At 38.6% G+C, this 16,014-nt stretch overlaps 1 protein-coding gene across 8 annotated transcripts in view; it reads right to left on the bottom strand.

The window, feature by feature from the left end:
- ANKS1B (ankyrin repeat and sterile alpha motif domain containing 1B) overlaps positions 1 to 16,014 on the bottom strand; it is a 359,470-nt gene that overhangs the window by 335,212 nt on the left and 8,244 nt on the right. For all 8 annotated transcript variants that reach the window (XR_005557974.1, XM_039354033.1, XM_039354032.1 and 5 more), the window contains exon 2: positions 9,397 to 9,477. Coding sequence is in view for 6 of the 8 variants with exons in the window: in XM_039354033.1 (XP_039209967.1) it covers positions 9,397 to 9,477 (81 nt within the window). In the remaining 2 variants the exon portion in view is untranslated. The remainder of the gene's footprint in view (positions 1 to 9,396; positions 9,478 to 16,014) is intronic.

The following is a 16,014-nucleotide window of genomic DNA, read 5'->3' on the forward strand; positions in this document are numbered from 1 at the left end:
TCCCCTTAGAGGAGCCCCTTCTACTTTAGCCAGTGATTCCACTACAGTCCATTCATTCAAGCTTATACTGTGTGCACAATTATTAGGCAAGTGAGTATTTTGACCATATCATCTTTTCATACATATTTTTCCTCTCCAAGCTGTATAAACATGAATGGTTTGTGGATATAAGCATATCAGGTGATGTGTATTTGTGTAATGTGGGAGGGTGTGGCCTAAGGAGATCAACAACCTATATCAAGGTGCACATAATTATTAGGCAGCTTCTTTTCCTCAGGCAAAATGGGCAAAAAAAAAAGAGATTTAAGTTTTGAAAGTCAAAAGTAAAATGTCTTTCAGAGGGATGCAGTATTCTTGAAGTTGCTAAAATATTGGAGTGTGATCACAGAACCATCAAAAGTTTTGTTGCAAATAGTCAACAGGGTCGCAAGAAATGCGTTGAGAAAAAAAGATGCACATTAACTGTCAAAGATTTGAGAAGAATCCAAAGTGGAGCTACCAGGAACCCATTATCCTCCAGTGCTGCAACCTACCTGGTGTGCCCAGAAGTTCAAGGTGTTCAGTGTTCAGAGACATGGCCAAGATAAGGAAAGCTGAAACCTGACCACCACTGAAGGAGACACGTAAATTGAAATGGCATGACTCTTGACAGACCAGATGGATGGGCCCATGGCTGGATCAGTAACAGAAATAGAGCTCCACTTCAGCTCAGATGCCAGCAAGGTGGAGGTGGGGTACTGATATGGGCCGGTATTATTAAAGATGAGCTAGCTGGACCTTTTCAGGTTAAAGATGGACTCAAAATCAACTCCCAAACCTATTGCCGGTTTTTAGATGACTTCAGGAAAAAGTCTGCATCTTTCCAGAAGACCTTGATTTTTATGCAGGACAATGCTCCATCGCATGTATAAAGTATTCCACTCCGTAGCTAGCCAGTAAAGGCCTTAAAGATGAAAGAATAATGACATGGCCCCCTTCTTCACCTGACCTAAACAGTACACATCTCTGAACAGTGTCTGGGAGGCTGTGGTTGCTGCTGTACAAAATGTTGATCATCAACAGATCAAGAAATTGACAGACTCCATAAAGCTTGTGACTGTAATTGAAAAGAAGGGTGTCAGAAATGTTTATTTGTACAATTTGAGTTGTACAAATAATTTGTACAATTTGAGTTGTATTCTCACTTTAACAGATGCAAATAAATAAGTGAGATGGGCATATTTTTGTTTTTCATTTAGTTGTATGATAATTCTGCGCACTAATATTTGCCCAAATAATGTACACACATAGATATTCACCTAAGAAAACCAAAATCTCACTTTTACTTTGTTAAATATTCAAGTTTGAGGTTTATTAACATTTTGGATTGACCGAGACCACTGTACTTTTCAATGAGAAAATTAATCCTCCAAAGTACAACTTGTCTAATAATTGTGCCCACAGTGTATATGTTACTCAGGTTCTAGAGGCTAGCAGCTTACTGATAATAACAAAAATCAAAACATAGAAAATAATTATATAAGTATAATATGTCTCCCTGATGTGTTAATGTTTGGGCAGCAGAATCTTAAAGCATCCCTAACTGTTTCTCTGGACAGCCATGAACAGCCAGCAGTTCAAAAACATAATACGAAGGATATTGTATGCATACAAATAGTGCTTGATTAACAATGGCAATAGGCTTTAGCCATCACTAAGCGATGTGGTCTTAAAGCATTACATCACATGATACCACTTTGCCACAGCAATTCCAGCACTCAAAGTTGCCTATAAGTGAATCATTGTAGGTCATTAGTGGGAATGTCAGATGATCATTATGTGACCTCCTGTCAGCTTTCCCACTGACTTTACTTGTTGGAAGCCAGCAAAGAAGGTTGCAAATGTTGACTACAAGGAAGCTGAAATGGCTGGAACTCTAAAGATCAGTCATAAATATAATTTGTTCAGTGCCATTGCAAGTTTAAATCATTGCTGAATGAGTAGTCATTAACCAATGATCACCTATACCTGAGAATAGTTCCAGTACGTAAGACAACTCTAAGAAAGCTCAAGTAAGAGATCATTGTAGATGACATTCTCCAAAATGTGGGAAATGCAGCAATTCTCTTTTACTAGATCTTACTGAGGAGACAGATTCAAGCTTGGTTTATTTTCTTGCAGAAGTTTCATTATCCAACTAGGTAACATCATCAGTGCTCTTCAACTGGTAAAACAGAATTTCTCAAAAAAAGAAAATGCAGTGTTCCAGGTATGCCACAAGATGGCACTAGTCTGCTACAAAGTAAATGTTCTTTACTAAGAATATTACAAAGTGTTATAGATCTCAAGAATATCATAGAGGCAAAAAAAGAATAGCTTTTTGAATATGCTTTCAGTCAATCTTTATGAATAAAAAACATAAACTTTAGCATGATACATAAATACAAATCACAAATCTAGATAAAACATTTGTGGTCATTGTTGAGTCCTCAAGTCAACGGCGAAAGAAGAGCACACATTCTGATGGTTATAACAGCTTTTATTCTCTTCAGCTCTCTCCGACACAACTAAGAGGCTTGCAGGCCTCTCTGCCTCTAAATAGAATCCCCGGGCAAAAAGGTAACAAAGAATGGCGTGCTTTTGCGCCTTGCGCATGCGCGCAGGCTGGCGCCACTCAGTCTGGTCCCGGGCAGCTTGCAACAGCCCAGGACCATTGCAATGTCCCGAGCCTGCCTTTGCAGGCTCAGGACACAACAGTCATAATGTTTTATCTTTTTCTGCAGCTATAAAATCCTTTTGAAATAAAGGACTTGGACTTTTCTTTTTCTGGAGTTCAATCAGAGGCTGCAAAGAAATGGTGAACTTGTTTTTTTTTCAAGCCTTGATCCAGTTATTTCTCTGGCATTTTGCTTGTAATTCTAAAAGAGCAATAGCTTTTCTGTTTTCAGCAAAGCAATGGTCTGTGGCAAATGGTGTATGTGACAACAGCATTTCTTCCTCATGGAAATGGATATTGAAAAGATTTGAGTCTGCAGACTGCATTATTGTGAATACCTGGCAAGACTTCTGACAAGGAAGTTACTTTCACAATCATTCAATAATTTACAATAATTCTGTAGGAGAGGAACAGACTGAGCCTGAGGAAGGGATCAAACATATCACCATTCTTGAGTCCCTTCATGCCCAAGAGATCAAGTCCAGCACATCTTGAATTCCATTGACTCTTACATATCCCAACTTTCTTTAACTGTTAGTAGATCAGATTCTTGTAGACAACATACGCTTGCAATAAACTTTTATATTCATTTGAACTGTTTGGACTTCTGATTTTCCCATGCTTGACAAATTAAAAAAATATTATATGGGTATAGCTTAAAAAGTTTGCACTACGATAAGCACACATTGCATGGTAACCCTCATTTTAGACATCCTGGATTAAATCCAGGGCTTTTTTCCTCATAGAACGCCCAGAACGGAGTTCCGGCACCTTTTTTGGATGGAACCTTATAGGGTATCCAAGGCAGGTTGTATGACGTGTGTGAGTTCCGGCACCTTTTTTTTTTTTTTTAGAAAAAAAGCACTGACTAAATCCATCAATATTCTGGGTATTGTTTGTTCAGATAAAAGACAGTAGTAATATTATTTAAGCAGTCTGATCATGGAGGATTTAAACATTTCAAATTCAATGTGCCTAACTCTTAACCTAATCTTCCAATTGTACTCCCAAGCAGGAGCAGGGATATGTTGAAGAAATTAAAAAGTATCTCTCTAAAACAATAAAATGGCTAAGAGGGGACTATATTCCAGGTTTAGCAATAAAGAAGAATATTTGTAGCTCAGGGTTGAAACAAGGGGTTTCTTGGTACTCTTTGAGCTTGATTATTTTCTTGAAGACATTTCATCACCCAAACTAGGTAACATCAGTGCTAGTAAGGATTTGCTCTGAATTTATATTTTAGTGGCTTGCTCTGTTAGGGTTGGTGGGAGGGGACTTAAAGGTTCTTTGGTTGAGCTATTACTGTTAGATTTTGGGAAATTCTTTGATTGGGGTATTGTTTACTTCTTGACTATTGGTCCGATGTTAATCTTTGTTCGTATGTTGTGAAATTAAAGAGTTTTCATCATTTCTTCTGACTGCAAGTTAGTTTGAGTGGTCAGAGACTTTTTGATGAAGTTTTGATGAAGTCACAACCTATGGACAGACTTAAGCATAGTTTCAGTTGGGAAACTGTGGCCATGCTAGACCAAGCCAAGTTCAAAAAACACCAGAGAATTCTTGGAAGCCTGGCATTCAGACAAATTGGCTATCACTAGACACACTGACATAAACAACATTCACATACAGTACTATGCAAAAGAGACAATCAACAAGTTCAAAAGGGAACAAAAAAGACCAAAACACCTTCCCACTAGGAATTAACATCCAGATGAGCATAGATGGACCACTACATCTTTTTCTGCTATAAGCTTTCTAAGTTTTTATGTTTCTAAATGCTATGACTGTCAGTAACTCTATCATAGAGCATTTTCATGAGAGGAGTGGGTAGATTGCTGAGCAATAAACAGATAGCCCTGAGCAGATTCAATGGCTGAAAAGAAAGCCAGAAAAAACCAAAAACAGACTGATCCAAAAGGAACAGGAAAGTTGACTAAGAACTAATGCTTTGCTGGGAAGCTTGTTTGAAATTAGTTCTTTGCACTCATGTGATATTGGCATAAAACAATGAGTACAACTGACAAGATGTAAGCCAGTGGTGGCGAACCTAGGGCATGGGTGCCAGAGGCGGCACTTGGAGCCCTCTCTGTGGGCACACGTACCATTGTCCCAGACTTGCCTCCCCCCCGCGACCCCCTCACCAGCAGCTCCCCTGGAGGAGAGTCGCCCCCAAGTGTGGCCCACGCAGAGCAGCGCAGCCAAGGACATGGCAGCCTGGCAGCATGGACAAGACTCTGCCCTCATGCCCCATTGCACACAGTTGATGCTGCAGGGCACAGGCAGAGGGCATGGCCGCCATGGTGCTGCTGGGCTGCCTGGGCGATCTGCGGCGGGCCCTGGAGGCGATGAGTGACCCTGCAGGCAGGCAGGGTGGGGCGGAACAGGGATGGGGCAGGGAGTGGAGCAGGGGCGGGGCCAGTTTTTGGGCACTCGGTCTCTAAAAGGTTTGCCATCACTGATGTAGGCTCTCCAGGAAATAGAAAAACTAGTAATTTCTAATATATTCTGATGGACTGCCATGAAATAGAAATTTAAAAAAACTTCAGAGAATATATTTGGTATAGCTTAGTAAGTAAATGAAAGTAAATACTTTTTAGAATTATCTATATGAACAATACCACTCATATCTAAATTGCTTTAGAAATGTTTATGTAAATAAGAAAATGTTCATGGCCCTTATACCCACTGAACCTATTTAGGATAGTTAGGTAACTAGAATTCAAATGGTCCAGGTCTACCACCTGATGGAATTAATTGTACAATATTGCTTCTTGAAGAAGAAATAAAATACTAGATTCTAGAACAACATGTGCTGGCAGGAAAAATTAAAATGAGCTTTATAATATATCCATTATTTATGAAGAAGCTATTCCATATGATATTGTGATACCTATAAACAAAATAAAAAGACCTTTTCCAAAAGAGATAAGAAATATTACAGCAGATAATGGCAGCACCTAGATATATCTTTGATATGTAAGAAAGGGAAGTGGCAGAACTTAATGAGAAATCTCTTCTATTCCAGGCAGTGATAGTTACTACTTGAATAGGAATTCACACCAACTCACATTTTAAACACATTTAACCTACTTTTCTGTGCTGGTCTTGATGGCTGCCAGCCACAAGCTAGCAGGCTGGTTTCTTGCCACAATTGAGCAATAAAGGAACTCAGGCAAAACAATCTTTTAGAAGCAAAAAGTCCTCTTTATCAGTATCTTAGAACAGCAACTGTAAATGTAGTCAACAGATTTGGTATGGGTTAAGATAAGGAACTGATCAAACAACAAATCTGAGGGGAGAGATAGGAAACAGGATGGAATGGAATCTAGATTTCCAAGCACAACACAGCAAGATAAACCCAATAAATCTGAGACCTGGAAAGTTGTTCTTTGCATTTTCTCCTAAGGACTGAGGCCAATAAATCAACAATGCCAAGTCTCCACCCAAATGTACAGATAAGCTACAACACTCACTAGAGTTTGCTCTTCTGTTGGCCTGCTCTTTGCCAAGCCTCCGACGTTTATCACACACTTCTACTTAAGACTGGGTAGCTGAACTGCAGAATCTAGAAACAGGCAGTAGAGGTAGGCAAAGATTCCTTGGGATTTATTGGATTTGTCTGAACCAGAATGGAGTCCAACACTGCTGGGCTCACCCAATCTGGGATTATTATCTTCTACCTCCTCATCTGAAGACATATCCATATGCACACTTAAGTATAAAACCTCTTTGGGAAATCAGATTCTCTCAGAACAATTATATTCTCTCTCATGTTCCTTTTCTTGCAAGGAGCTTAGATACTCTTGATATACAGTAGTTTAGCTCAAATTTGTGATCAGTCTGCTCTAACCAGGTTTTAAGCTTAAGCACCTGTTCTTATATGTACTGTTAGCAGAATCTTTTGGTAGCAGAGAAGTAAATCTAGATTATAGGTTTAGCTAATGATTAATCAGGTTAATCATAGATTGAAAATGTTCTCAGAAGTAGGAAACTTTAGGAAACTTTAGGAAAGATCTAATCCAGGAAGGTGCTGCATGCTCACATTTTCAGGGATTTATTTTAGAATGAACTCAATTATCATGTTTTACTTTCAGCTCATTTGTCTGGTCATTTTCTCCAAATTGCACAACTTGCTATCAGCAATTTATCGTGGCAAAATATTAAATCACAGATTTCATTATGACACACTAGTAACAGTTTCTGGGTAAGCTTCTTTGGAGACAAGTACAAAGATTATTGATTGATCAAAGTGATCTATGCTAAAAGTCTGGATAAAGGTGAAACCACCTTATATATTTGGCTGAATGTCAGCACAATCATGACAACTTTTACCAGCCTTACCTACATCTTGAATAGGACTCATAGTACTCTCTAGGGCAGTATCTCTTCAATTCTCAATGCCTGCAGAACTTCAGCCCCAGCTCTGAGAATGAGAATGAGAAAAGCAGCTCTGAGAAGGAGAGCAACAAAAGCAAAATTGCATTTGTCCCTGCTATGTTGCCCCCCCCCCAAAAAAAATCAGAATCTAGGTAATCTAAATAATATGAACAGTAAGATTCTAGGGAAGTGTAACAAATCTGGGTATAATCTCTAATCCCCAAAACAACATTAGAATGAGCTATCAAATGGAGTGAGCAAGTCAAGACAATAGAAATGGAGGGCAACTGCTAAGTGATCAATTATTATTATTTATTTCTCCTTCATAGGCTGTTCTTCATTCAAAAGTGAAAGTTCAAGAACTGAGGAAATCCTATCAAGCACTGGAATTAATGAAGGGAACTAAAATGAAACTCATGGAGTTGGACTAATGACAAAAGAATTTCAGTTTAAATGCTGTTATAAGAGGAATTAAAATTGACAATGTTGAAAGTGTTGGCATTAAGAAAACGTCCATTCTAGTACACATGTTTGTGCTGTATTTTGTTTTGTTCTACCTCACTGTTAAGCACTATAGAAGAAGAATAAAATAGTCTTGGCCTCAGAGTACAAGACAGACAAATGACTGCACTATTGTAAGTCAATCTATCAACTTGTGTTGCATTACTAATACTGAAGATAGTACCAGAAGCATGACCAAAGTTGAAATTCATAATGGAGCTGAAAGCAAAGCCTGTGATAGAATAGTTAAATGTACAAGGCTAGACACCTGAAAAGTCTCCTCGGTTCCAAAGTCTTATGCAACTGTTCCTGTTTTTCCAAGCCTAGAATATATGCAGGCAAGAATGTCACCAGTTTTGAGTAGATGGTGGCCTGAATACACAATGTCATACTTGTTTAGCCACACTATCACCCACTGAAATTGTTTCCTTACAAAGACTGCTGTCAAGTAAGAGGATATATTTATGGCAAGAGTATCAACTTTAAATCTGCTAATGTTCATAGAATATTCCTGTAGTTGTAAAACTTCCAAAGAAGAACCCTTTGGCCCATAAACCAGAAGTAAATAAGGATGAGATGCAAAATTAGCATGAGAAAAAAGCATAACAAAAGAGGAAACAAAGGAAAATAAGGACAACAAACAATAACGGAAAGTTTGGGAACTATTACAAGTTTGGGACATCTGCACATTCTTCCTTTATCAAAAGAAAAAAAATCCAGCAGTCTCAACACATGGTTAGCAAAAAGACTGAGGAATCCCCATTGTAATGAATTTAGAGATAAATGGAATTCTACCATAAATGTATGCAGTCACCAAGATTTCTATAACATAACTCCTATTTTTTATTTCAATTAATCAGGTTAATAAGACACTGAAAATCTAATTTGCTTGATTCTGAGCAGTTGCTAAGGGCTTGAAAATAATAGTTAATAATAGTTAATAAGGCATTACCTCAATAAATGAACAAGACAATGTTATGCTGTTAATGCAGCAATATAATAAAATATATAGGGTGACAGAAACTTTTGCAGTTCTAATATATTTGCAAATCCACAGATATAATGAAAAAAGACCAGAAGTACTTCAGGAAATATCATAGACATGGAACAGGCACTGATCACCTAATACTAGCTACTAAAACCTAATATCTACCCACCAAAAGAAACAATTATCACAAAATAGTACTGTTGAAACATATTTTAAAAACTCAGTCCAGGACAACAAATACTTAGTGGTATCAAGAGCTATTGGGAAGCCACCCAAAATTCCAGAAATCATACAACAATATTATACGTATCCACCTTCATACTAGTACAATCCATCCATTAGGTTGAAGAATGACCCTCACAGATATTTTCTCCCCAATGGCAGCTGTGTTGTCTAACTATTACCCATTGCAGTAGATTATATAAAAAATGCCAATGTAAGAATGAAGATTATTGAGATCAATTTTTTTATAAATAAGATTTTTTACTGCTATTTAAAATAAAGTAGAAATCTAATTTGTCTCAAAGAGGCCCTATCCTGTCAAATCTAATCAGTTATGAAAAATGTAAGTTTAAAACCTAAAACCTTACTGACTCAACAACCTAGTCCATATCTGAACTTTATTCATGTGTTGTTCATTAAAAAGTCACTATATAGAACTTTACTAATCATTGGAGTAGATCCTGCTATAGTAGGCTTCTTCAATTGCAAAACTGGCATAAATATTCTGCTAAAATCAACATAAACACTAAAATATGATAATTTTATGCAGCTTAGCTTCAATACAAACATGCAATACAAACTAATTCCAACATAATAGTAATATAGCACTTACTTGTGACCATTCAAAGCTGCATGATGTAAAGCAGTGTATCCTGAACTATCTGTGCAATTTATATTTGGTCCTCGCCAGATACTGAAAATAAAAAATAAATTCCATTGTAACAGCACAAAGTTATTAACATTTAATAAAGGATTAAATATTATTATGAAACAAATCAATGACATTTTGATTGTTATAAAGGTAAAAGAATAATGTTTTAATTTTAACAGTTAAAAACATGGTATGACTATTTTATATATGAAAATAAAGAACACATTTCATTGTAACAATATAAAGGTACAAACATTTTTAAATGATTAAAGATTAATATGGAACAAATAAAAATATTATTTTTGTCATAAAGGTAAAGGAGTAATATTTTAATTTTAATTCTTAAAAACAAGGTATGACTAGTTTATATATTGGAACTTTCATACTGATGGCAACTCCAGGTGAAAAAATTACCATCTCAGAAAAGCTGACTTTTCAAGTTCCTATCCGAAATACATATTTTGTATCCCAGAGTGTAAACTGAAGAATTTGTTGATCAGGAATAAACAAATAGGAATAAAATTATTTTCTCAAGAATACTGGGCTCTGCCTTATAGTATAGAAGAAACTCCAGTATTCCTTTATTTATAATTGCTAAGGAATTATTATTTTTCTCCTTTACCCAAGAATAGGGAAGAAAGGTTCTGAAAAGAGTTAACATTTCAGAGGACAGATTGCTGGTTAAACATTTAATTACAGCATAATGTTCATATTTATTTAGTTATTAATGGCAAGCTTGTTACATTTGTGTTTTGTATGAACTGGAACTAAGAGTTCTTCCCGCAGCTTACTTCCCTTCTTTTTGCACGTCCCTCTTTGTATTATATATGAAACTCACTACAAATTATTAAGTCTGTACAGCCTGATTAGTTTTTTTTACTCTAGGTCTAACCTCAAATACAACTAATAAGAAAGGAGGTGGGATTTTGTGATATGTGTTATAGTTAACATGAAACTTTAGCAAATTTTCCCAAGTGTTAAACACTGATGCTGTATAGTGATTGAAAAAAAGCCACTATTTTTCATGTAGAGTTTCATGCAGAGATTCTGATTGGGGTTTAACAGGTAAAAAGGGGCAGGTGTAACTAGGGAAAAACAGAAAACTGGGATAATAGCTTGAAGGAATCTATTCCATCCTGAATTATGTATAGATTATTTAAACAAAAAACAAAAATTGAGTCAGACATGAGAAGCAATGCAAACAATAAATAACTGATTCTAACAAAGGGCTTTTATTTCATAAATGTTCTACCATGACTTTCATATATAGTTTAGTTTCTCAACAATAAAGTTAAATTTAGAGTAAACAATTACAATTCCTAATAGAAAGAATGTCTTCCATGATTACCAGAATAGACTGAAAGCACTGCCAGTATCATAAAACAGCTATGGTCAGGTATTAATGGCTTTTAACCGTTCAATTTTTTCTCCCTTCGGGTGTATTTTTTACTAGTCACATTTTTAACTTGTCAATGTTTGATGTTTTCAAACTGTAAAATTTCTAGATACTTGTAGGTTTCATTCTAATGACTCCTAATGTTGACAGGCCCATATTTTCATTTCCAACCATGAATTCTATCTTCCACTGTCTCATTGCTTTTTCTATAAACATTCTAATGTTTTTATTGACATCAATTATTTCCAAACATTTGATGATCAAATTCTATAGTAATGAATCAAATATCTTTTTATTATCAATTCAGAACATATATAAGTTGGTTTCTCGGCTTTTGTAAAATTATTTTATCAATTAGAAGTTGTCATTTTGTGCCTCTATTTTTCCTTTTATTTCCTTTCTCTTCTACTGGAAGGATATTATTTTCTTCTAATATAATCTGTGAGTAGTTTAAGCATTGTAGGCAAGCATATTGTTGACCTATAATTTCCTGATGTTGTCTCTTTCTGTAGGTCCTTTTTGAACGAGATACATTTTGCCAGTTATTAACCAATTGTTGATGTCTCCTTTAAGTAATACTTCATTAAGTGTTTAGCTATAATTTGAGGTAGGCTAGCCAGATATTTGAACAAAAAGCCATGTAATTGATCATTTCCAAGACATGTCCAGTGTCAACTGAAAATGAATAAGGAAGATGGCCGCAGCCATGCTCATTTTCAAAGTTGACAGAACCATGATATCCCATTTTTAATCCTTTTTACTGCACTTTTAACTATTTCTGCTGTTGTTATTAGTTTTCCATTTGATTTTTACTAAATTTATCTTCAAATTCTTTTATTCATCCAGCATTTTATTTTATATTTATTTTATTTTATATTCCTATTAAATCTACATAATCCAGATTTAATAATATCTTAAAGGACTATCCTAGATATATAAATACCAAATAACAGTTACCCTCACCATAATCTGTAATAAAACATATTTTTAAATCTCTGGAATGATGGATGGACAGCAGTTTTAAGGCATTTGAAAGTGCTGTTATAATCTGTCTCAGTCATCTTTTCTCAAGATTAAATATACCAGCTCCTTCAATCTCTCTTCATAAGACTTTGTTTTGTTACATTTTTCTAAATCTATTAGACCTTTATCTCTTATCTCTTTATCACTTAAATAAAATATGAATTGTTCCTGACCTCACAATCATGAAACGCAGAAATAACAATTCCTCTAACACTCACAATTTTAAGACTCTATGGTAGCATAGTACTGATAAGAAACATGATAACATTAACTGTTGGGATTAGCCTGTAAAGAAATTAAGTACTTCAGCCTAAATAGATAATCTTTGTGATTCCTCTCTGGATAAGGAAAGGACTTGAGATCACCCACAAGTGTGCCAGACATTTGTTCTTCATAAGGAGACTGTAAGACAGTGATTTCTGGCAGGTTTATTGCTCTGGAAGATGAGAGATTGTCATCTTTGCCCAAAATGCAGTTGGCACCTTTATAAACTCTGGGTTCACATACTTCCTTTCTTAATCATTTCAGAAATTGCCTGTTAACTATTTTTCAGATATTAGGAACTTCCATAATAGCAAGTTTTATTACACTTCAGTCCTTAGTGAAATAAGTTTTATACAATTTTAAGGATTTTTTAAAATCTCTCTTTTTGGAATAAACTGCAAAAGGGTATTTAGAACAGTGATTTTGGAAAGTTAACTCTGCTCACTGCCAGGAATTCGATCCTGACTGGCTCAAGTTTAACTCAGCCTTCCTTCCTTCCGAGGTCAGTAAAATGAGGACCCAGATTGAGGGCGATATGCTAATATTGTAAACTTTTTAGAGAGTGCTGTAAAAGTACTGCAGAGCACTATATTAGTCTAAGTCCTATTACTATTGCTAATTTATTAACCAACTCCAGGATGCCACTTCCCCAGGCTAGTTGGCAGAGCCAGGCCAAAAGGATGGGTGTGGATCTCACCTTGGGGAGCCCAATATTCCAGAGAATGGGTATCACTGCAGAAAAGGCTCTTATCCTGGACTCTGCCAGTTGAAATTCCTTGACCAATGGGGTCCACCACATGCCTCTTCTGCTGGCACGGGAGAGGTTCCTCAGATAATCTGGACCCATGCCATGAAGAACTTTAAAGGTGATAAGCAACACCTTGAATTGGACCCAGAAGCAGTGCAGCTCACGGAATAGTGATGTAACATGGGCCACACAAATGTGTTCTGTACCAGCTGACGCTTCCAGATACTCCTCAAGAATAGCCACATATAGAGCATGTTGCAATAGTCCAACCATGAGATGACCAGGGCTTGAATGACTGAGTGCATTGGACATATTGAAGGATATTTGTGAACAAATGATCCAGAAGTTAATTTTAAGAGTGTCTGCTATTAAGTCCTCAAGTTAATGGCAAAAGAAGAGCACACATTCTGAAGCCAACGCTTTATTCTTCTTCTGCTCACTCCAACACAACTCTGAGGCTCACAGGCCTCTCTCACACTAAATAGAATCCCCGGGCCAAAAGGTTACATGAGATGGTGCGCTTTTGCGCCTTGCGCATGCGCGCAGGCTGGCGCCACTTAGTCTGGTCCCGGGCAGCTTGCAACAGCCCGGGACCATAGCAACGTTCCGAGCCTGCTTTTGCAGGTCCAGGACACAACACCCCTTCCCCCCAGATAAAATTTAATCAACTTATACAGATAGGTATACGCGACCTCACAAAGGGACGTGGTGTGCTATTCACTATTGAACTGCACATATTGTTGAAGCTACTTCATAGCCACTCTATAACATGGTACCGTGCTATCATTTTGGAATTGGGTGTCCAATACCCACAATTCCAGCTCCCCCAAGCAGTAGGCACCTCCCTCATTTCCCTTGGCTTGACAGCAACTTCACATACTCTTCAAGGTGTTTGGGAGGTCTTCTAACCCTCTGTGACCTCCTCAGATTTTGAGAACACCCTTGACCTTCCTGTGTAGTTGTTGCAGTGGAGTTTCCCCCTCTTTGTTGCCCTGGTGGTCCCCGTGACCTGGGTTCTGTTGCCTGGTCTGCTTGCTTGCCCACCGGACTTGACAGACCAGGACTTTGCTCCAAACCATACCTGGTTGATCTGCCTGAGTGTAGGCTATCGGGACCCTCTACGTCCCACCCAGCATTTTGTGATTCTGTAGTATTCTCCAAGTCCACAATGGACCTATCATGGGAACACATTCCTTCACTCCCAAGCCCAGCAGCTGGGTTGTCTGGGGTCTCTGCAGTGCCCCAGTATTCTATTGCCCCACAGTCCGTGCTGGAGGTACCAGAATCAGGATTTGCCTCTCTGACTACCCCCTTGTATACTGACTTCCTTTTGGGAGCAATTGCAGCATTTGGCCAGTTTGTTTGGATGGATGCCATTTCTCTGGTGTGATTTGGGTTGTTTGGATGCTCCCGGTTATTCTCCCTGTCTGGAATACTGGGTTGGGGTTGTGAATAGTGTGAGTACCCCCTGAGTGACTCCCTGGCTGGAGTAAGTAATGGTGACTGTATTATTCCTTGCTGCCATGGATTCCTGTTAGGTACACTTGCAGAACCTTGGGAGGGGCCTTCCTCTGCCTCTCCATTTGCCCCTGACTGCTGACAGTACCCTTCCCTTTGCACACAATGATCCCCCTCCCCCCAGAGAAAACCCAGGAGTTAAAGAGGAAGATTCCAGTCTCGTACGCAGCTGATCGATATGCCGCCAAAGGATGCGGCCGTCGTCCAGAGACACCTCGTAAGACAAGGGACCAGTGACCTTGCAGACCTCAGCCGGAACCCACAGGTGACCGGGCCCATAGTTCTGGGTCCATACTGGGGCACCTACTTGCAAACACCTTGGTGCCCTTGGATGCAAAACCCGAGGTGCCACCCTGTCCGGGTGCAACCTGTCAAGTTTGGTGATCAGTCTGCGTCCCCAGCGAAGTTCTGCTGGGCTCTTCCCTGTGGAAGTACACGGTGTGGTGCGGTATGCAAGAAGAAAATCTGCCAACCTGTGATGCCAGTCACCGTAAGTCAATTTCTTGAGGGCATCCTTGGTGATGCGCACCATTTGTTCAGCCATACCATTGGTGGAAGGGTGGAAAGGGGCCGAAGTCGCATGATGGATCATGTTGGCCTGCAGGAAAGCCTGGAACTCAGAAGAAGTGAATTGAGGACCGTTATCTGAAACCAGAACATCTGGAAGTCCATGTGCAGCAAAAATTCCTCTTAATACCTGAATGGTCTTGGCAGTAGTAGTGGAGGAAACAGGAACAACTTCCAGCCACTTTGAATGGCTATCAACAAGGACCAAGAAGAATTGCCCCTGAAAGGGCCCAGCGTGATCTATATGCACTCTAGACCAAGGTGATTGTGTTTCCTCCCACCTATGCACAGGGGCCTGAGGCATTTCTGGCCGTGAATGCTGGCACAAGTGGCATCCGTGCACCTGGGCCTCTATATCCTTGTCTAACCCTGGCCACCATAAATGGCTGCACACAAGTGCTTTCATCCTGACAATGCCAGGATGACCCTCATGTAGAGAAACCAAGATCCTAGGTCTCAATGAGGTAGGAATAACTACTCTGCTGCCCCACAACAGATAACCCTGAAAAGTGGATAACTCATGCTTCTTGAGCCAGAAGCTTTGGAACTCAGTACCTGGACTTCTCTCAGGCCATCCAGATAGAACCCATGAAAGCACATGTGCAAGTGTTAGATCTGTGGCCGATTCTGCAGCCACATCTCTGGCATTTAGGGAAGATTCAGGCAACACCTGAATGGAGAGAATATTGATAGCAGGAGCAGGGTCTGCTTCTACCAGCTTCAGAGGTAACCTACTTAGGCCATCAGCGTGGCCCATTTCCTTACCAGATTTGTGAATCAGTGTATAATCATAGGCTGACAAAAAATAGACCACCTCAGCATTCTGGGAGAGATAATATGGGGGGTTTGTTTGTCAGTTGTAAACAACCCCAGCAGAGGCTTATAGTCAATGTAGACTGTGAAATGTCAGCCATATAAAAAATCATGGAATTTTTTAATCCCTGCTACTATGGCCAATGCTTCCCTGTCTATTTGAGCATAATTACGCTCAGCAGAGGATAGAGTTCTGGAGTAATACGCTACATGAACCTGAGTTCCATCAGCCCTCAAATGGCTAAGTACA

This window comes from Crotalus tigris, unplaced genomic scaffold, assembly GCF_016545835.1.
Source record: "Crotalus tigris isolate CLP2741 ecotype Arizona unplaced genomic scaffold, ASM1654583v1 scf7180000018548.2558034, whole genome shotgun sequence".
Taxonomy (NCBI): domain Eukaryota; kingdom Metazoa; phylum Chordata; class Lepidosauria; order Squamata; family Viperidae; genus Crotalus; species Crotalus tigris.